Raw genomic sequence first — 21,927 nt, 5'->3', positions numbered from 1 at the left:
AGGGCCCTCATCGTCTTCCAAAAGGGACCCATTTCTGGCTTTTCCCAAAATATCGTTATGAGCTCTTTAACTTAAAACATTTCGATGGGTTTTAATTCGTTGCGTCTCTTGTCCCCACTGGAGATCAAACTGTCCCAGTTTGGGGCACTGGGGGATCGCTTCAGGTCACTGCTGAGTCCTGTGGGTGTGACCCTCCTGGACTTTCAAACCGTGGGGCGGTCGGTGGGACGCAGGCCCGGGCTCATCACGGACACCCCGCCCCGCCCCTGGGATGAGCCATTTTTCCAAGAGGCCCTCAGAGCGAGCGACGGTATTTCGAGACCACGGTACGGGGGCAAAGGATGGTCACTGCGCTGGGTTGGTCACTGTCTCTAGAGCTTTTCGGCAGAAAGAGGTGGAGGGGAAACAAAGACGATACAGAGGAGATACAGACTACGGACATGTGGCCACGTACGCCCAACAGACTGGTGGCCGGTTACAGATAAGATACGGAGCAGAGGGAAGTATGGGTTGGACACAGGCTGCACGACGCCTTGACGCACAGCGTGTCCAGAACCCGTGGGAGGACATCTGGGGCATTCCCAGCTGGCCGCGACAAACACCACGGTACTTCCTGACGCTTTCCGTGCACACGGACACCACAGAGCCCTTCTGGAAGCCCTTCTCCTCCGGGTACCTGTGTCTCTCCTCCCACACGGAGGGCACAGCAGACGTGGGGGCCGGAAGACCCCGTAACGTCTCCCTGGGTTTTCCCAGTGGTGCGAGGAGTGCCGACACCCACGACAGGGTCACTACGAACGTGAAACGTTTCTCCGCGTGGTCCGCCTTCCCCGCTCCGTCCGGTCAAGCGGCTGCCAGAGCAAGGACCCTCCAACGTGCTCACCCTCTGCACCTGAGCTGAGGCTCCTCACCTTGTGTTGGCGCGCCAGCCAACCGCACGGGTAGCACGCTGATCGCCAAGAAAACCACATCCCTGATCGTGTTAGCCGTCGGAGCCCATCTTCCAGCACATTCCTCGGGAAGGGCTCCCAGGAGCATGTTCTCGGAATTCGGCCTTCTCCCACGTGGGTGACCTTCTGCACCCTTTACGCCAGAAAGTTTTCTGGATATAAAATCCTTGGGACACGTTTTCTTTCCTCGAATCTCTTAAACATGCTACTACTCCATTTTCTCCTGGCATAAAGCACGTTTGTCAAGAAGTATGATCATCTAATGCTTTCCCTTGTAAGCAATGTGCTTTTTTTCCAAGATGTCCAAAGGTTTTTTTTTCTTCTTTCTTTCTTTCTTTCTTTCTTTCTTTCTTTCTTTCTTTCTTTCTTTCTTTCTTTCAAGTCTAGTAATTTTACAAGCATAGGTCTTGGGGTTGGCCATTCTGGACGAATATATTCAGGAACGTGGCATGCTTTCAAATCCTGTGTTTCAGGAAGGTCTTCGTGAACGGTCACGTCCCCCTAGGATAGCATCTTACAAAATCACAGCAGTCTCTCTCACAACGGGGACACCGGCACGGACAGTCGGTCCCTGTGGGGACCCACGCACGCCCGGGTGGCACTCCCGGGTTTGCCCATTCACCCGCTGAAGGGCATCTGGGTCATCTCCAGTTTGGGGATATGAACGCTTGTGTCCAGGTTTTTGTGTGATGTGTGTTCTCGCTTCTGGGAAAAACGCCAGAACACAGCACACTCTCCCCCGTGCGCCCCTTCGGGGAGACCTCCCTCTACACCCTTTAGCCCACTTTTATTTTTGAGAGAGAGAGAGAGAAGGGGAGAGAAGAGAGAGTGCGAGCAGGGGAGGGGCAGAGAGAGAGGGAGACACAGAATCCGAAGCAGCTCCAGGCTCTGAGCTGTCAGCACGGAGCCCGACACGGGGCTCAAACCCACGGACTGTGAGATCATGACCTGAGCCGAAGTCGGACGCTTAACCGACTGAGCCACCCTGGTGCCCCTCACCCACTTTCTAATTAGACGTCTTTCACTTTTGCGTGGACTGTTTATATTCTCCATACACCAGTCCCTGGGCAGATGTGTGGCCAGATGTGTGTCTGCAGTTCTTCTTTCCATCCTGCAGCCGGGTCTTTCACAGAGCAAAAGCTTTTAGTTTTGATGAGGTGTATCTGAAGAATGTTTCCTTTCATGGATCACGCTTTCGGGGTCAAGACTTAAGAACTCTGCCCAGCCCCAGGTCCCAATGACCTCCTACAAGTTATTACACTGAGGTCTGTGGCTCATTTTAAGTGAGCCTTTGTACAAATGTGAGATCTAGGTTGTGGCTCGTGGCTGTCCACCTGCCCGGCAAGCCCCCCTGGGATGCGCAGACTTCTAAAACGGCTCCAACGACCCACTCTCGTGCGATCCCCTCTCCCAGAGTGCCCGCTGGCCAGTGACTTGCTTCTTAAACTAAGCGACAGGCTGTCACTTCCAAAAGTAGGCGATACAAGCCTGTGACTCCCATCTGGGCTGGCATCTGCTTTAAGCAAGCTGCCATGTGGAGAAGCCCGCATGCCGAGGAACAGAGGGCCATCTCTGACCAACGGCCACGAGAGTGAGGCTGGAACAGATCCCTCCCCGGTCAAGCCTTCAGAAGAGACCCCAGCCCGAGCCAACATCTTGACTGCAGTCCTGCAAGAGACCAGACGAAAGGATCAACTAAGCCACAGAAACTGAGATACCGTTCTTGTGATCCACCAAGTTCCAGGGAAATCCGTTGTGCAGCAATGGGCCTGCCTGTGTCGACGGCAGGCCCCCCACCCTGGCAATTCTGCCCAAGGAGGGGGAGGAAGTTCCTCAGGAAACTCAAATTCTGCCTTTTCCCTACGCAGCACGGCAAGTGCACTAATGGCCATCACACTGAAAACCACTCTCAAAATCACATTCAGGGCCACCGGGCGAAATGCCACTTGCTGCTCACGTGGCCTGGCATTCACTTGAGGGAGTAGCTCCAGGACCCCTCCCTGGGCACATCCGACCACCTCTCGGCCTCCAAGAAAGGGCTAGCACGTCTCTGTAATCGACGTCCCTCTTCCTGAGTGCCTGCCTGATGACCATCCTCGCTCTGACTGGTAGCGAAGGAATGAGCCAATGTGCGGGGCCGTGGGCATGCACTGAACGGGTCCCTCGGCAACCACAGCAGATTCTTAAACATGTGGCACCCGCTGTCTCCTTTAATCCTTAGAGACATCCTACGAGGTAGGCGCTGTTACCCCAGTTCTATAGATGGGGGCATGAAGGCCCCGCCCCACAGCTGGAAAAGCCAGAGCTGGGACCGGGTGGCAGGTGTGCGCCCCGCCCCCACTGCACACACCGAACGGCCCCCAACGGGCCAGGCCAGGCGGAGAGCTGAGGACACGTACACAGTCGGTGCCTCTGCTGCAGCTCCAGCCACCAAAGCCCTTAGTGCCGCTATCTGGGGAGCTGGCTCCCTGTGCTACACTGAGGGGATTATTTTCCCGGAAAATTTCATATGCGTCTTTGAAATGGGAGTTTTATGAGGTGGCGGAGGTCCAAGCGGGGCCTACACATTAGAAAGCAAACAAGACGGCCACAACACAGCACGAAACCACACACACACGCATGGCAGGCACACACACGAAAACCACCCTTGAATAAAATCTGCAGGCTTTAGGATCAAAAAGGTGGGGCGCCTGGGTGGCTCAGTCGGTGAAGCACCCGACTCTTGCTCTCAACTCGGGTCACGATCTAGTGGTTCGTGGGTTCGAGCCCCGTGTCGGGATCTGTGCCGACAGCTCAGAGCCTGAAGCCCTCTTCAGAGTCTGTGTCTCCCTCTCTCTGACCCTCCCCCACCCACACTCTCTCAAAAACAAACATTAAAACAACTTTTTTAAAAAGGCACACTTCCTCCCACCCAGCCAATCCAGGTTCAGAGAGGGCAGCTCAACTATTAACTTGCCAAAGCATTTTCAGTTTGCCAAGTACTGTGACAGGACTTTGCCCAGCAGACTTTTCAGATTTGCTAACCTGGAATAAAAAGACCCTGTAACCACTCCATTGACCAGAGGATCCACCCGCATGGGTCCAGAAAGCCAGCAGCGCAGGCTTTGGGTTCAGGCAGACTGCGGACTCACCCGAGGGGCTCCGGTGAGGTCTTCCTACCAAAGGGAAAGGATCCAGATAGACCGGCAAGAAACAAGAATGGTTCACAATGCAGGAAAAAAGTAAGTTGGGGACAGAGGATGACAGCCCTGATAAGCGGACCCCATCTCTGCCTGGGGAGATAGGGAAATGAGTCACCAATGGGAACGAGATAGCCATCAGCCTGGAATTAATCATGGCAGACAAACTTAATTTAGTTCTGACACTTCTAGGTTCGACGTACAAAAGTCAAGAATAAAGACGACTCAATTCTAGCCGGTGGTTATTTGTAACCTCGTACAGAAAATACTAGATTATGTTAACAGCATTAAAAGGCAAGAACTAAAGCCTGAAAGGTGACTTCCCTGCCGCTTAAGGGCACCCCAAGAATTCAAACGCAAAGCAAAAGCTAGCAGTCAAAATGATTCTTCTAGAACCTAAATCAGAGGGCACGTCCCCTGCTGCCCCCCTCACTCAAGAGTAAAGCCCAAGTCTACGTGTGCAACACCCCGGCTCCAGCCAACCGGCCTCCTCGCCCTCGTTTAAGGCCACTTCCGTCCACCCTCTGGCCACAGGTTAGGGACAGTCCCCTCAAGGCCTCCAAGTCGCCTCCTCCCACGCCAGCCCAAACAAAGGCCCGAATCTCCTCCCCGAGAGGGCCTCTCAGTCTGAAGGCCTCCGAGCTAGAGAGACGTCGGCTCTGCCGGCCATCCCCAGCCCCCGCCACACACGCCGCACAGCAGCGGGCCGGGCCGGACCCGTCCGGAGCGGGTGGAGACACAGGCGCCACCAGCCATGCGGCTCCCGCTCCGTCAGGGGGTCTCCACGCTTCCCGGCTCTGCCTCTGGGCTGCCGGGTCCACCCTGTGAATTCTCGCTTTCCCACAAAAGGCAGCGTGTGTTCTCTGCAGCCGTGAGCCTTCCTCCGCCCGCCTCCTGCCAGGTGAATCGGGAGGATCCAAAGGCCCCTTTTCATTTCCTGCTGCCCGTGCCTCTCAGTCCAAACTCGCGGCTTTCTAACAACCCAATTCTCTCAAAAGCTTTCCGGGTCTCCGGGGAAACCTCTTGGGGTACGATTCCTTACACAAGAGCCACAAGCACAGGTCTCCTCAAAACAAGCCCCCTGGGTCTCGGGGGTCTGCAGAGGGACAGCTCCGGAGCGCCTCGGTCCTACCGTTCGGCGGTCTCACGCCGCACGCCCACAGCTTCGTCACAGACCCGACCTTCCTGGCCACCCCGCGCTGACGTCTGCTCGAAAGCCACTTCTGAACGTCAGCCCCGTGTGCCACCGGGAAGGCGGAGAGTGAGGCGGCCAAGGGGTGCCGCTCCCGTGCACCCAAGCCCCGTCACCGGCTTCCCGCTCCACCCCTGCCTTCCAGCCTCGGTGGCAGGACGCAGAGGTGCCCTTGGCACCGCCTCGAAATCCTGTCTGGACCAGCCGGTCTGTCATCTTCCACCTCCACGCTGAACTGCTGCCACATGGTCAGGACCCACTCAGCTCCGGTTCTTAACGTTCTCACATCTTCCCACCCACCCCCACTGGGTCTCCCCACAGCCCGAGGCAGCCCCCAGAACTTTCCTCCCTAGAGTCCCGCCAGCTCCCGACCAGCTACAAACTCTGTCCCACACGTGAGGATTTTGCTAACAGTCTATACACCAAACTCCTACCTCAGGGCCTTTGCGTCTGCTGCCTCCTGGGGTGGACGTTCTTCCCGGAGAGCACATCTGTTCACACGCCACCTTGTCGGGCATCTCTCACCCAGCCTGAAAAAAATGGCAACCTCCCACCTCCCGGGCATCCCCCTGCCCCCTGCCCGTCTCCACTCACCCCTTAACCCGACTCCGTATTTGCTATCTTCTGTCCCCATGGGAGTGTGAGCGCAGACTCTGGAGCACCCCGTCTCCTGCACATCTCCAGTGTCTACTAGAACTGACACGGCACGGGCTCAACAAAGGGCACGAAGAGGGCCTCCTGCCCTTTTGAAAAACCGTGAACAAAGTTGCCAAAACCCCTCCTTGGCGTGAAGCAAGTTCAGCATCACTTTTTTTTTTTTTTTCCTTCAACATTTTTTATTTATTTTTGGGACACAGAGAGACAGCATGAACGGGGGAGGGGCAGAGAGAGAGGGAGACACAGAATCGGAAACAGGCTCCAGGCTCTGAGCCATCAGCCCAGAGCCCGACGCGGGGCTCGAACTCACGGACCGCGAGATCGTGACCTGGCTGAAGTCGGACGCTTAACCGACTGCGCCACCCAGGCGCCCCCAGCATCACTTCTGAGGGACCATCCTTAGGGCACGTGGCCATGGCCGAACAGCAAGGTCCGTAGACAGAGTTTCCAGGATTTCAAGTGTACAAGTACCGAGTACGTGCAGGGGGGGCCACCCCTCGAAACCCAGGTCCATTGCCCGCTCCGCTCCAGGGTAGAACGTGCAGCCTGGGTCTGTCTCGGAAAGAGGGAAAGGCCGCGACACCCCAGGTGCCCTGTAAGCGTCCAACCTGGGTCCCCCAGCTTCTCTGCACATCCGCCGGTCACACGCCAAACGCGGCCGGGCCCTGCCGCATCAGGTCTGGATGGTTCCAGCCTGACAGAGATGCCCCAAGAGCTCCAAACCCATGAGGTCCCCTCCTCACCGGGTAGTTTCCTGATCCTGGGTCAGGCTTCCTTCACCCCCATGTGCCGTCCCCCAGCGTCACGTGACAAGGAGATAGCTACTTAGATCCTCCAAACGCGAACGCGGGAATTACCTCAGCAGGCGCCTAGCTGGCAATAAATCAGCTGAACGAGGTTCTTTTCTTTTTATTTTTGCAATATCGTTCCATACAAAAGCAATAGAAACATAACAGTCTTAACAAGAAGTTTACAATTGAGTATTTGAACAGAAAATCTGTACACGTTATCATTTACAGCAACTTTACATGGTGAATTAACTGATTGTAAAAAAACATCCATTCTGAGCCCCTCTGCTGGCAGCCTTACTCTTGGAGTGTTACGGGTGGAAGGCCTCCCTAGTGCTATTTACAAGTACCAAATTAAGATTGTATAACTTACATAAAATCCATTAACTTAACGGCTCAATTTAGTAACTTTGACTATTCAGTGCTCTGGATGAGGCAAAAAAACACACCTTGACATACTGACAAAAGACCCAAAATTTAAGTTTCCGTAACGATATTCAAGTTATCCAATTATGAGAACACTCAGTCAGCTACCGGAAAAGAGAGCCGCCATGAGACTGGTCCTGTGAGCGTGTGGTTAAACCCAAACCAGCCACCTGACAAGTGGAGACCGGGTGTCTAACTTACTGGTGGAGAACCAGTTAAAAGTATGTTTGTCAGGGTAACTTGGAGAATGGCAGAGATTAAGCAATTAAGTTTTCAAGTTCAATTTTCCTTGGATTTAGTTCCATTTACAATTTAAAACATGCAAAATACACTCACTATACATAAAATTAACGCTTCTTAAGAAAATAAGGCAAGAATAACAGTTCACCATGAGCTAATGTGATAATGAACTATGAACAGAAGCCATCCGGTTACAAATGCAGGACACATGCTTGGCCGGTCCCCAACCTGCCGGGCAGAGGCAACTCTCGCTCCCAGTGGCCTCTAGGTGGCACCAGTTAGCTCATGGCTGAGAAATCTTTCAAGGGCTCCGTTAAACAAGCTTCCAAGTCAAATTCGTCCTCCACTCCGCAGTCCACGTGCCTGACTTTAGTGGGTGTGCCAGAGTACACATCCTAGAAAACAGGAGCACGGTCACGGCTAGCCCCCAAGACACGTGGGTCTCGCTGCCGCTGGCACCAAACCCAAAGCTGTGCGCCCCAAGGCAGGGGGTGCCTGCCTCCTCCTGAGCCCACGGCTCCGGAGGCCGAAAGTCCATGCGCGCTAGGATGCTTGGGAGAGAGAATTCGAACCATCACCTACTTCAAATTCACAGGCAACATCACACTTTCTTGGAGGTGGATTTGTCAAATCCCTACCCGCTAAGCAACCCCCACCAGAGGCTGACTAAAAGCTGACGCCTTTAAGGCGTCCGAGCCCCGGCCCTTTGACCCCTAGGGGGCCGCAGAGTGGACTCAGCCTACCATCACCCACGCACCGTGCCTTGTGACGCAGAATCGCACCAAACCGCAGGGCACGTGCTCACCGGCCAAGGAGGATCTGTCCTGGCTGCTCCTTCTCCAGCCCACCTCACCCCCAACACGGGGGCCACTTCCTACACCCACATTTGGGAATCAAGTGAGAGAAAACGCACGTCAAGCTCTTTGCCTTCGCTCACTCTTTCTAATAACTGTGCTGCCAAAGGGACCGTTACGTACCATACACAAGGCACTGGGTAAGACAAAAAGTCCAGATATGAACACCCACGTGCATCTTTTACAAGCACAGAACAGATGCTGAAAAGCTAGACAAAACGCAAACAGTGGCTCTCAAGGCACTTGATTTGGTAATGGTGTGTAATACATTTCTGAACTGCTTCAATAAACAGGCGTTGCTCTTTTCGTTAAAAAAGTTTAATTACAAGGTCATACAATCAAACCTTAGAGTTTACAGTTTAGGGCATTTAAACCCACTGAAGTCCAATGTTTCATCCAACTTAAACCAAAGTTGTAAATGAAAGTTAAAACAAAAAAAAGTTATTTTGGGGGGGCGCCTGGGTACACCCCCCACCATGGTCATATTCTTGCCTAAAGGGTTCGATCTGAATCTAGTCCTTAAAGAAACAGAACTCCCAAATGAGGAATTCCGCATTATAAAAACTAGCCTGAATCTCCCCAAAAAGCCAAGGTCATGGGGGAAAATGCAGGAAGACTATTCTAAGTTAAAGAACATGTAAGAAATGGCAATTCAGACAAGTAGTCCTTGATTCAACTGTGGATTTAAAAAAACAAAAACAAAAAACCACTTATAATAAGGACATCATTAGGGCAACCAGAAAACCCAAATGTGGATGCTGATGAGACAGTGTTCTGTCAACATGGCATTTCCTGAGCACAGTGACACCGTGGCTGTGTCCAGACTTGGTGGAGTGGGTAAGGGATACACACAGTTCTGGGTGTTCACAGCATGAAATAAGGTACCCAGCCCAGGCTTCTCTTCCTTTAGCAAACCCAGCCATCTCTGAACCACCTCCTCCTGGACCCCCCAGGACCTCCCACCAGGAGGACCCCTGCCCCTGATCTTTGCGGTCTGGTCCCCCCTCCCCTTGTCCCCTGGGCCTGAGCCATCTCCCTCTAACTTCTGATTTGGCAGGTGGCATGTTCAGAATCTGTTTCTTGAGCTGGGACAAGGGTTCCTCTTCATCCAAACTAAGGATATCACCAGTTGACATTTTCATGGGTTCCTTTTTAGTCCTGCATACGTGTGAATAAATACCCATAAAACTGGGATCATTCTACCATTAAGTAACCTGTTTTTACTTATCTCAACAATTTCCCGCATCATTAGTCTTCAAAAACCTTATGACAGAAACATGACTTTGCTAGTCTTCTATTGTTTGACATTTGCCTTATTGCTCACCTCACGGTCACAAAGAGTGGGTCAACAGAGGGTCCACAAGACGGGATGGACCTATGCTGGGCTTACCAAGGAGGTGACACAGATGAAGGGAAAAAAGGCAACTATGCACGTTTATTTTATAGGCTTCTGAACTGTTCAAACACAGTGCAGGACGACCTCACACAGGATGACCTCACGTAAAGCATAACTGCTCGTGCGTATATCTGCTTGTATACGCGCAGAAAACTCTGGAAGAACATGTACCCAACCAACAGCTACCCAATCAATACTACCCAACTGACAGCTGAGATAATTTTATATCTTGCTTTTGGTCTTTGTAGTTTTTTCCTCCAAAAACACATCGTTTTTAAAAATTGGAAAATATGGGGGAAACCCTAGGCCCAAAACACACCTTTATTTTATAACAATTAGCAAACGGTTCTTGTACTAACAAATCACCAGCACAAACTGTATACAGCCTAAAATTAATGCCTGTGACAAGACCTACGTAAGCACTGCAACCAAAGGGAAAAAAAGCCTTACGTTTTTCTTCTTAAAGCTTATTTTCATTGTGAGAGAGAAACAGAGAGAATCCCAAGCGGGCACAGCACTGTCAGCACAGAGCCCAAGGTGGCGCTTGATCCCAGGAACTGTGAGATCATGACCCAAACCGAAATCAAGAGCCGGATGCTTAACCACTTGACCGAGAATGAAGCCACCCGGGTGCCCCAAGGCTTTTTACTTTAAAAAAAAAAAATTTTTTTTCAACGTTTATTTATTTTTGGGACAGAGAGAGACAGAGCATGAACGGGGAGGGGCAGAGAGAGAGGGAGACACAGAATCGGAAACAGGCTCCAGGCTCTGAGCCATCAGCCCAGAGCCTGACGCGGGGCTCGAACTCACGGACCGCGAGATCGTGACCTGGCTGAAGTCGGACGCTTAACCGACTGCGCCACCCAGGCGCCCCTTGGCTTTTTACTTTTAAACTGAAAATGGTGGGGGCACCTGAGTGGCTCTGTCGGTTGAACACCCAACTCTTGGCTTTGGTTTAAGTCATGATCTCACAGTTCCTGGGATCGAGCCCTGTGTCGGGCTCTGTGATGACAGCATGGAGCCTGCTTGGGATTCTGTCTCCCTCTCTCTCTGCCCCTTCTCCACACATGCGTGTGCTCTCTCTCAAAATAAACTTTATACTTGATCTTAGCCAAAAGGCCGAGAAGCAATAATAAACTTCAAATTAATTAATTAATTAAATAAGAATAAAATGAAAATGGTAGGACTAACTAGGCCAATACAGAGGGACTCCACTCAATCTGATACTCTGATGACAACAGGAGAAAGGGATAAGGAGCCCCTTACTCAGAAGCAGCAAAATCAAACTCTGGCCTCAATGTCAGTTTACAAAGTGGCACACATTGTCAACCATTAACTGGAAACCAAGAAAAGGTACTTACAAAGTTATCCTGAGAGCTTGTCTGGGATTCAGAGCTGCTTTCTGCGGACTCAGTCTCCATTTCCCCGAGGTCCACAGGATGTCTGCGAAGTGCAATCAAACAGGTAAGTCAGTCACCAAAGCCAGGAGGCACGTGATGCAGGGAGGTGCTCCAAGGCTGCTCACTAAACACAAGCACAATCAACACCATGCTGCCCTCTGACAATGGTCACTCGTGTCTCCTCTGCTCCTGAAAGCATCGAGACAGTTTTCAGTGAACCCTCCCTGCCCCAGTGCTGCCCAGTCAACCAGCACAGGGAGAACTGGCCACAGTCACTGCAAGCGGAGACATCCACCTGGCTCAGAGCACACAACCTGCCCGCTCCCAACTATGGTGCAACTGTTTACACCCCCAAGGGCATCCTACCGGGTAGAAGCAGCAATAATACGCCCAATGTGGGGAGGCAGTGGGGGCGGTGCACACCAGAACAAACCATACAGCAGATGATCACTAATGTTTCCAATTTTCCACTCATAAAGAGCACAGAACAACAGCGGCACAGTGGGAAAAAAATGTACGACAGGGTGACATCTGTGAGACCAACTCTGTAAAGCCATGTTAGAAATTATCTCGGGGACTCCTGGCTGGCTCAGCCGGAGCAGCAGAAGACTTCTGAGTTTGAGCCCCACATGGAGTCCAGAGAGCACTCACATAAACAAAACCTTAAAAAATCATTTCAAACATGAGTTCATTAATTTCCCCAGCACAAAGCAAAAACTCTCGGGGCGCCTGGGTGGCGCAGTCGGTTAAGCGTCCGACTTCAACCAGGTCACGATCTCGCGGTCCGTGAGTTCGAGCCCCGCGTCAGGCTCTGGGCTGATGGCTCAGAACCTGGAGCCTGTTTCCGATTCTGTGTCTCCCTCTCTCTCTGCCCCTCCCCCGTTCATGCTCTGTCTCTCTCTGTCCCAAAAATAAATAAACGTTGAAAAAAAAAAATTAAAAAAAAAAAAAAAAAAGCAAAAACTCTCGTGTTTGCTAAATGAACAAATCTGTTTCTGAGCAAGGGAGAGGCTCAGGTCAGGAGGGAGCTGAGAAGAGGTGCTCCAAGGGGGTACAAGTACAAGACCATTGTCTCCAGCTCCCTGTCCAACAGCCAACCCTAACCCTAGACACGACCCTAGGGCAAAACCCCAGGCCTCAGGCCTCTCCAACGAGGCTCCAGTTTAAAAATCAACAGGGGCAGGGCACCTGGGGCAGGGCTCAGTCGGCTGAGCGACAGACTTCGGCTCAGGTGACAGTTTTTGAGTTCGAGCCCCACATCGGGCTCTGTACTGACAGCTCAGAGCCTGGAGCCTGCTTCGGATTCTGTGTGCGTCTCTCTCTCTGCCCCTTCCCCACTCCTGCTCTGTCTCTCTGTCTCAGAAATACACATTAAAAAAAAAAAAAGAAGAAGACAAGCAGACTACTTAAAAAGAAAAAAGAAAGAAAGAAAATCAACAGGAAAAAGATAAAAGGTTTCCTGGACTAAAAGAGACCTTTTATTTTCGTAGTTCAACATAAGTTACTCAAATACCTTTCAGAATGTTGAGTTTAAAACTTAACAGACCACAGCCCACATATCACTAGGTTTATTATTACCAAGCTCTCCTTTCTCTAGCTACAAAAAGTAAATCCAGGAAGCGTACTCTTCCCTCCACCACCTGTGCAGCCACGCAACGGCACACACGTGTGCATGGGGAAAACAGACATGAGGCCGGGGCAGCGGACTATTCTGCTCTCAGAAAACTTCCAGGGGCACTTAGTACGAGGCCAGCGTGCCACACAGGTGATCAAGCGGTATCGGTCACTGCACACGTCGCAGAAACAGAGGCCAAGAGTGCAATAAAGACATACATTTCTTGCAGATCACATCCTTCTTCAGGTGGAGGATCCCAAAAATGCAGCGCCACCTTCCAGAGTTTGATCTGCTGGTCCCACGATCGCCGACTATACTTCTTGAACTTGTTGGGGGTCTTGGGATGGATGCCAGGCTGGCGAAGGTGTCTGCAGGAAACAGGGCGGTTATTCCGACACACACTCTGCCCACATCAGCTTGAACGTTAGCCAAACTATGAGATCAGAGTTACCAAAAAATACAGATCAACGGAGACTCTATAAAATGAGCAAAACTAACGTATACAACAGCACTGCCCCTTTGATTCTACTATTCTTCTGCTACGTGTGCTCCAAAACACTACATCTGAAGCCTAGTCCCACTGAGAAATCGACGCTCTAAGCTTTGCAACCTGCGTGTGAGGGAGCAGGGCAGGAAGAGCGTGCTGCTTGGACAAAACGAGGCAACGCTCATGCTTTCCTCCAGTAACATCTTCACAACCTGCAACCCGAACTTTACTTTCTCCCCCATCATGCATGTTAATAGCTTTACATTTATAAGACCACTAGAAGTCTGACGTGAAGTAAGACCTGAAATGTCTTCCAACACCCTGAACTGTTATACAGTGTATTTTCTTATCTTCAAGTCCCTGGGGATCCCATCCGTGCCTCTTCACTCATGTAAGTGCCTCAGTTGTTCAATGCTCCTCAGCAGACGTGAGCTACGCCCAGACTCAGATTCACCCCTGAAGTAACCATCCAGGCTGCAAAGCCCCGTGCTCCATCAGGATGTGCCAGGGAGACAGGACTACCTTGGGACTTCTTTAATATAGCGGTCATAGGCGATGGTATTCTTTCCGTAGTTGATCTGTTTCTGCCTCCTCATGAGCACGCTTTCATCTGTCTCTAAGTCAGCTGGTGCTGCGGACCCCGACTCCTTCGAATCAGAACTGAAGAGGAAAGGAACAGAACACACCTTAAGATCCCTACGTAAGAAAACGGTGAAACACAACCATGAAAGAACATCTGTCCTCTGGATTCCAAACCACGTTAATCTTAAACAGTCTAGAAATCTTTGTGTGTGTGGGAATTTACTACACAATCGGTACAGCTTCCAACGCAGTGAGGAAAGGACTAACCCAGTACATGCCACTGAGACAACCAGCACCTCATGCACAGTTGTTTCTACTAACAGACTGCAGGCCCATCAAATTAAAAAAGAAACCTTTACGTGGCATTTACCTTCCCGACGAGGACTTTCTCTCTCTCCCAAAGTCATTTATGAGGAGTTTTCTTTTATATCTGAAAGCAAAATAAACATCACTGATTTTAAGGCATAACTGAATTAACTGAATACGATGCTTTTAGAACTGAAACAGCCCCCAAGAATAAGGTCTTCTTCCTGAGCAGTGTAGTCTGGATTAATGAGTACAGGTAACAGCACCGTTGGGTGGCTTATTTTTTTTTTTTTTTGAAGTTTTATTTATTTTTGAGACAGAGACAGAGCATGAATGGGGGAGGGGCAGAGAGAGGGGGAGACACAGAATCCGAAGCAGGTTCCAGGCTCCAAGCTGTCAGCACAGAGCCTGACGAGCCCGACACGGGGCTCGAACTCACGAACCGCGAGATCGTGACCTGAGCTGAAGTCGGATGCTCAACCGACTGAGCCCCCCAGGAGCCCCTGGGTGGCTTATTTTCAATCTCCCTCAGTCATCTTCTCTCATAAGAAGAGAAGTTATACACCAAGATCACACCAAGTGCTTAGGGCAACCAGGCTCTATGAGCAGCTGCCTCAATGCCCTTGGGCACCACATGTGGTAAGGCAGAGGTTCTCTGAACCAAATAAAGTCCCTAACAGTTTCAGGTTAAGTCGTAAGAGCCCAGTTTCAAAGAAAATAAACAAAAGTTGAAATAAAAAGTTGACTTCTAATACCACAACTAGTTAGTTACTAACAAGACGCGTGTGCCTGAGTCCCGCGAACCTCCTCCTATACCTGGAAGGAGAACGGCACCACCCCCCCCGTTGTGTTCCCCGCAAACTTCACCAGGCATTTGACTTCTATCATCGCAACAACTACCAAACCCCAGCTCTGCCCAGGTACGTCGGCCCAAGGACTGTACACAATCTACCACTGAAACCACGAACCCCCTCAAACCAGAAGCTCATTTGTGTGAAGTATGTCATCACTGCATCTCCTTCCAAAATCCCCACCCCCAAGTTTGCTGAGGCATCCAGCAGTTTGGGCACCGGAAGTAATGAATGAGTTTACTTCCTGTGAACCCAGGAAACATCAATTCTATACCAGCCTGTGACAACACGGAGAGGAGGCCCTCGGATCACTTTCTCCAGGGCTTCACTCTCTGTGACTCTAGTTGAAAAAGACTGGCTTCAGGTAGGACTAAAACTCACTTCCCAATTTTCAGAGAGCTGGTGTGTGGTATGTGTTACCCTCTTGAGAGCACAGTGAGTTGAATTCTCGTAAAACGTACAGCGGGCCACCACCATCGGCAGCTCAGACCACCCAGGCCTTACTAAAGCAGCAGCCTTCCATCAGGAAAGGTGTGATCCAGGAACAGAGTGGCCCAAAACTGAGCAGGCCTGTTCTGCAAAGCAGAACAACTTTCAGAGGCAGGCCTGTGAGACAACTGAGGAGAAGGGGCCACCAAAGGAGTGTCCAGACAGACCAGGATCTCCACACATAGCACGAGGGCCGCGGACAGTCCCTGGCAAGGGGAGAAGGGGGGGGGGGGTCAGGACACACAGGTGAGGCCATGACAGCTGTTATAAACCTCAGGAGCATCGCACAGAAACTACACAGACCAAATCAAACATCCCAGCTCTACAGTTGGGAAAATCGAGATCTACGTCAATAGAACAACTAATTCAAAACACTGGAGGGGCACCTGGGTGGCTCAATCCATTAAGCGTCCGACTTTGGCTCAGTTCATGGGTTCGAGTCCCAAGTCAGGCTCTGGGCTGACCCCTCGGAGCCTGGAGCCTGCTTCAGATTCTGTGTCTCCCTCTCTCTCTGCCCCTCCCCCACTCATGCTCTGTCTCTGTCTCTCTGTCTAAAATAAATAAACATTAAATCTTTTTTCTTTTTTTTTTGGATACAAAACACTGGAGCCATACCTGTTAACTTCCAGCTCACCTTTCCAAGAGGTATACTGCCCCCCCAACACACACACAACACGTGTGGTCATAACCAGCTCCCACACTGCCTGTGCCTTTCTTAAGGAGGCAGCTAGAAATACCATCAAGCTGCAGATTCTGTGTTTCCCTCTCTGTTGCAGACGTGCAACAGGCAATGTGGCCCTGCTTCTCTGCAGAGAGGACACATTTTCATAAGAATTAAGAACCAATGGACTCAGTTTAACATTCTCCAGCTAATCATGAGCCACAGTATTTTAACTCAAAATTCATTCAGCTGGGGTGGATGGCATATATCAAGGGAGGGGCGGGGGGACAGAATTTGTAATCAAGAGAAATAAACGGTGTTTAAGAGTACAGGAAGTGGCTTGGCCTTTGTGAGAACTCGGGACACACACAAGAATTTTGGGTACAACTGCAAGGGGTTTAGAGGCCCCCAGTTGGGGACCCCGCACTGCGCCCTCCCACTTCCAAGCTGACATCTGAGCCAGGTGTCAGACAACACACTTCGCTGGCGTGGCAGAGCACAACGCGGTAGGTCAGAGTGCATCACGGTGGAGGGACGGCCGCTAAGGCAGGGGTCCTCAAACTCTGGCGAGCAGCCTCATCTGGAGGGCTTCCTCAAGACCTGGCCGGACCCCACCCAGAGTTTGCCATTCAGCGGGTCTGGGGTGGGGCCTGAGAATGTGCACTCCTAAGAAGTTCCCAGGTACTGCTAACATTGTGGTGTGGGGACCAAACTCTTAAAAATCATCATTCTAAGACACATCTCAGATTTAACACATAATTGAAAGCACAATAAACAACATTCCAAAACGGTCTGCAACGTATACCTTGCAATTTCCTTGTTAACTCGGGTTCTCATCTCATCCTCTTCGACCGCACTTGCCCAGTCTGAACATCTAGAACGGGGTTTGGGGCCCTCGGGAGTGGTAAAACTGCAATAAGATAAAAACGTACATGTGAACCACGGCACACGCTTTCCGTCTCCTTTCAAACAGTACGTCAGGGAACGTTCACGTGCTGTTTGGAGGGTGCCAAGGGAAAGGGCTCTGGGCCAATCTCTGCTCCATAACTCACTAGATCACTGAGTTTAGGCAATTTACTGAAAGCCTCTCTGGGCTTCACTTATCGAACTTCTGGGCACCTACCGTGTGCCAGGGTTGGCTAAATCAGGAGGAAAAAGTCTACTTGGGGGGAAGGCAAAGTCAACAAGGCATCTTCAGCCCTGAGAACGGCACCTAATGCAATTTCCTTTACTTGTAAAACGAGAAGCTACTTTTCAGCATTTTAAAAAACCCTCAGGTAATACTTCGTACTAAGCAAAGTGCCCAGCACGTGAAAGGTACTTAATAAACAGCGCATACTAGTTAGTTTCAGATGCGCGTAATGATTCGGAATATAGCACATAATTAAAACAAGAGGGTAAGAATTTACAACGGAGTCCCCGCTACAAGAACTTAGCGCACTGATAACAGTGCCCCCCCCCCCCCAGAGTTGGGTTAAGCGTAAACTAGGGGTTCAGTTCTATCTAGAGATCAAGGAAACCTTCGGCCAAGTTAAATCTTTGGTCAAATTAGGGAATTTGAAATCTGGCAGTCAGAATTGCTGGTATGTCCATCACCTGTAGATTAGACATGAACTGATTTTTTTCTACTGGCCACCACGGGCGAAGCCAAGCTGGACGCGAACTTCAGCTACAGCTCTAAGCAGCCTTCGGTACCTGAGCTGCAAACCAAACAGCGTGCTTTGGAAGCGCAACTGCGGTAACGAGCGAATAATCTCTTTGTGCAATTATTGTTTATTCTCTTACGGTTTCCTCACCTAGAAAAACTAAAATTAGATTTCTAAAAGCAAATTTCCAGAATCTAAAAATGCGTGGCAGTGTCTAAAGTCAAATTAATGAACCAAAAGTTAACGTGACTCAGTAACCGTATCCCAGACACAGAGAAGAATCAAATGGGGGGACTGTCCAGAGCTGGACATGGACTTCTCACTAGTCTATCAAGGGTTCAGGTCTCCACCATGGCAGTTTCCTGAACTTTTAAAGGGTGCTTACAAATGACCTTTTGCTACATCACATATTTTCGTAAAAAGAAAATGTCTCTTACAGAACTGAAGACTCTTTTCATTTTTTTTTGACATTTATTTATTTTTGAGATAGAGAGACAGAACACAAGTGGGGGAGGGGCAGAGAGAGAAGGAGACACAGACTCCAAAGCAGGCTCCAGGCTCCCAGCTGCCAGCATAGAGCCCGACGCGGGGCTCGAACCCACGAATGGCAAGATCGTGACCTGAGCCGAAGTCAGATGCTTAACCGACTCAGCCACCCAGGCACCCCAAGCCTATTTTTCAGATTAAGTACATCATAGTCACCAACCTACCCTATCTCAGAACAAACACGTTTTCTGGGAAGGTGCTGGAACAGAAAACAAAGCCTATTTTACACAGTAAGCTAACCTCCCTCCACAGGAACTTCTCGCATCCCACGACAGAGCTACCGCAGGCACCTGTATGCGCTCCCCACTCCTCACCATGGCGGACCGGGGAGAAAAGCACTGCCAAGGGCAGACACGAGGGCATTTCTGCCACGTTAGATGAATAAGGAGGCCCACGTGGCTAATGAGCTACAGGGGAACCCACGGGGACACCAAAGACTTTTAAGGCAACGTAAGGATTTAACATTTCGTCCTCAGCTAAATGGGAGACCACTGGAGGACTCAGACCCTGACCTCAACGATGTCTGACAGCTTCTGCTCACATCCACTCCAGCCCTGTCCAGGGCCTCTCCCCCACTCAAGACCACTTCCCAAGTATCTCTTCTAGTCCTAAGTCTCTAAAAAGCATAGAACTCACACTTATGCAAAACGTGCGTGGCCTCCCCATCCACACCCTCAGGTCTCAATACCTTCCTGACACCTTCTCTTGCTCACGGGAGAAGCTTCGGCCTGACTATGGACTCCCCCCCATGCCAGCTCTGCTCTACCCACAACCTCCTCACCTCAGCACACGGTTCCACAAGAAACAAAGGTGTTCACAGCTAACACTGGAGTCATCCTAGACCCCTCTCTGCACCCAACCCATCAGCAAACATCAGGAATCCTGCCTTAAAAGGTCAAACGTGAGGGGTGCCTGGGTGGCTCAGTCGGTCAAGCGTCCGACATCAGCTCAGGTCATCATCTCGCAGTCCGTGAGTTCGAGCCCCACGTCGGGCTCTGTGCTGACAGCTCCGGGCCTGGAGCCTGCTTTGGATTCCATGTCTCCCTCCCTCTCTCTCTGCTCCTCCCCTGCTTACATGGTCTCTCTCTCTCTCTCAAAAACAAACATCAAAAAAAATTTTTTTTAATAAAATTAGATTTTAAAAAGTAGAATGTCAACCACATATTTCTTCCCATCTTTATTTTTCACCATCCCCTTCCACCTCAACCTAACAGCCCGCCCACCTTGTCCCCCTCCATTCAGGCTTCAAACAGGCCAAACGCATCCCCACCCGGGGGGGGGGGGGGGGGTGGGGGGGGGCCTTGGCACACGGATCCTTGTGGGCCGGTTTGTCCCGTCACCACACAGAGGTAACCCAACAAAGGCCTTCCTTCCCTGTGGCCTCTCAAGAGCACCCTAGCCCTCGTCCCTGCCCTGTCTCCACCCACACCCCGTCCCTCTGAAATACCCTGACCAGCTGAGCCACCCGCATCAGAGTACAGGCACAAGGAAAATGAAAGCGTGGTTTCCGAGGTGTCCTAACCTCCCCAGCACACAACGCGCTCTAGAAACAACTCACGTGAATGCTGCAGCAAAGGCTCATTCAGAGAGAAAATACCTGGAGTCATCAGAATGAAAAGAAGGCTCTAGGGAGGAAGGGAGGAATTTGATGTTCCAGAGAATAAAAAACGTGCCCGAAAAAAGAGGAGGAGGAGGAAGAAGAGGAGGAGGAATCTAGAGGTGCAGACTCTGGTTCAGGTCGTGATCTCACAGGTCTTGAGTTCAAGCCCCGGAGTTGAGCTCTCTGCTGTCAGTGCAGAGATCCTCTGTCCCCCTCCCGTCTCTGCCCCTCCCCCACTTGCACTCACATGCACGCACTCTCTCTCTCTCTCAAAAATAAATAAAACTTGGGGCGCCCGGGTGGCTCAGTCGGTTGAGCGTCTGACTTCAGCCAGGTCACGATCTCGCGGTCCGTGAGTTCGAGCCCCGCGTCAGGCTCTGGGCTGATGGCTCAGAGCCTGGAGCCTGCTTCGGATTCTGTGTCTCCCTCTCTCTGCCCCTCCCCCATGCATGCTCTGTCTCTCTCTGTCTCAAAAATAAATAAACACTGAAAGAAAAAAAAACTTTCTAAATAAATAAAACTTAAAAAGCAACAAGGATCTGGAACTCAAATCTCGGTCTGCGGCCTGGCACCTACGCCGTTTTCACTGCGGTGCGCCGCCCAACTTCTCTAAGCTGAGTCTTCTGAGACCCAACCTAACCAGCTGCACTGAGACGTGCTAAAAGCTTCCCAGTGTCCCTGAAACACAGGAAGGCTCGCTGGCTGAGGCCGAGACCCGTTTTTGTTGACACTTATCACCGGAGGTCCTGTGGGAACGTCACCTACCTCGGTCACGTGACACAGGGTGCTTCACACAGATAATGAAAATGCGGGCACCTTAACCAAACGTTTGGGGCGACAGCTGCCTTCACTAGAACTAGTCAGGCGCTACGCCAGAGGCGACATGACTAGCCAGGTGCAGTGACCCTCACTCGCCGTGACTACCCAAGTGTCGTAGGACTTGGCAGCGCGACCACTCAAAGAGTTGTGACCCCCCCACCCCCCCGAGCACCCTAATTAATCAGACTCCAAAGCCACAAGCCCCTTAAACAATCAACTAACGCGAGGCACAGACACCACGAGCGGATCAGGGCGGTAACCCCGAGGTACTCATAACCAGCCAGGACGGGGAACCCGGGAGCCTTAACCAGTCGGGACGGGGGGACCCCAGGTACCTTGGGCAGTCAGGACAGAGTCCCCCCAGGCGTCTTAACCAATCAGGACGGGGACCCCAGGAGCCTGAAGCAGCCCGCTGGGGCCCGGGCCCACCTGTCGGGTCTGCAGTCTCCCGGCGGCTTCGCGGGGCCCTCGGCGTCCTCGGGCTTCCTGCGCCTCCCGTCGGCTCTGCGCTTCCGTCCGAGGCTCCACCTCGCGGGGGGCGGCGGGCTGCGGACGAGAGGCCGCGTCGGTGGGGGGCGGGGGGGGCGGGGGGGGAGCGGCCTCGAGCCCCCCGCCGCCCCCCGCCCCGGCCCGGCCCGCCCGGAACGCCCCGGGACGCGCGGCCCGCCTCACCTGGCGTCGCCGTCGCGGCGGCTCCCGCAGCCGGAGGGGCTTCGCGGCCGGCAGGCCATATCGAGCGCAGCGGCGGGGTGCTGTGGCGCCGGGCTGCGTCCTCGGGCGGGGGTCGGGGGCCGGAGGCCACGACCGTTCCCGCGCCGGCGCTGACAAGCTCTGCGCGCGCGCCCCGCCCCCAACCGCCTTTATGCGCCGGCGGCCCCGCCCCTCCGAGCTCCCGCGCGCGCCGCGTCGGGCGAAACCATCGGGCCCGGGCGGGCGGGGGAGTCCAGACGGCAGAACCCGCTCCGCGGGCTGCCCGACCCTGGGCGGGGCGCCGCCGGCCCGCAGCCCCGACGTTGCCTTCGGGGAGGCGGCGGACCGACGCCGTCCGAGTGGACGAGGAGAGGCCCGAAGAAAGGTTGCCCCCCTCCTAGAATTGGAGCGGCCGCGCCTCCGCGGGCGGGGGAAGGGGGTCTTGGCGGGAGATTGGGGCGCGCGCGCGACGCGGGCGCTCCCGGAGGGGAGGGGGTGCGGGCAGGCGGCGGGTCTGATTGGCCGGCCCCGCGGGGGCGGTCTCTGCGCTGGC

General features: G+C 52.3%; 1 protein-coding gene and 1 long non-coding RNA gene across 3 annotated transcripts in view; one reads left to right on the top strand and one right to left on the bottom strand.

Annotated features, from left to right (window-relative positions):
- Positions 1–6,873: 6,873 nt before the first annotated feature.
- On the bottom strand, positions 6,874–21,808 carry LOC122479139 (stem-loop binding protein). Of its 2 annotated transcripts, none has more exons than XM_043573194.1 (8): positions 21,357–21,808; positions 21,114–21,230; positions 16,879–16,983; positions 14,137–14,196; positions 13,707–13,844; positions 12,916–13,065; positions 11,044–11,125; positions 6,874–7,827 (listed from the first exon to the last, which is right to left on the bottom strand). In XM_043573194.1, the coding sequence occupies exons 1-8, from the start codon at positions 21,413–21,415 to the stop codon at positions 7,711–7,713; spliced, it is 828 nt and encodes a 275-aa protein (XP_043429129.1). In that variant the 5' UTR covers positions 21,416–21,808; the 3' UTR covers positions 6,874–7,710. The 2 variants fall into 2 exon arrangements, with proteins under 2 accessions (XP_043429129.1, XP_043429130.1); XM_043573195.1 differs by having other exon boundaries at positions 6,874–9,444; positions 21,357–21,516.
- LOC122479140 overlaps positions 21,649–21,927 on the top strand; it is an 885-nt gene continuing 606 nt past the window's right edge. Inside the window, exon 1 of the long non-coding RNA XR_006296240.1 lies at positions 21,649–21,759. This is a non-coding gene — a long non-coding RNA (uncharacterized LOC122479140). The remainder of the gene's footprint in view (positions 21,760–21,927) is intronic.

Source organism: Prionailurus bengalensis, chromosome B1 (assembly GCF_016509475.1).
Source record: "Prionailurus bengalensis isolate Pbe53 chromosome B1, Fcat_Pben_1.1_paternal_pri, whole genome shotgun sequence".
NCBI lineage: Eukaryota > Metazoa > Chordata > Mammalia > Carnivora > Felidae > Prionailurus > Prionailurus bengalensis.
Note: the sequence above shows the minus strand (reverse complement) of the source record. Positions and strands in the feature narration are given on the sequence as shown.

Bases quoted from the DNA above. Each gene is read 5' to 3' on its own strand.
- LOC122479139 (XM_043573194.1), bottom strand. From the start codon at position 21,415: ATGGCCTGCCGGCCGCGAAGCCCCTCCGGCTGCGGGAGCCGCCGCGAC. The intron at 13,066-13,706 runs GTAGTCCTGTCT...TGTTTCCTGCAG, and splicing joins TATATTAAAGAAGTCCCAAG to ACACCTTCGCCAGCCTGGCA. The intron at 7,828-11,043 runs GTAAGTACCTTT...CCTGTTTTCTAG, and splicing joins CAAGCTCTCAGGATAACTTT to GATGTGTACTCTGGCACACC.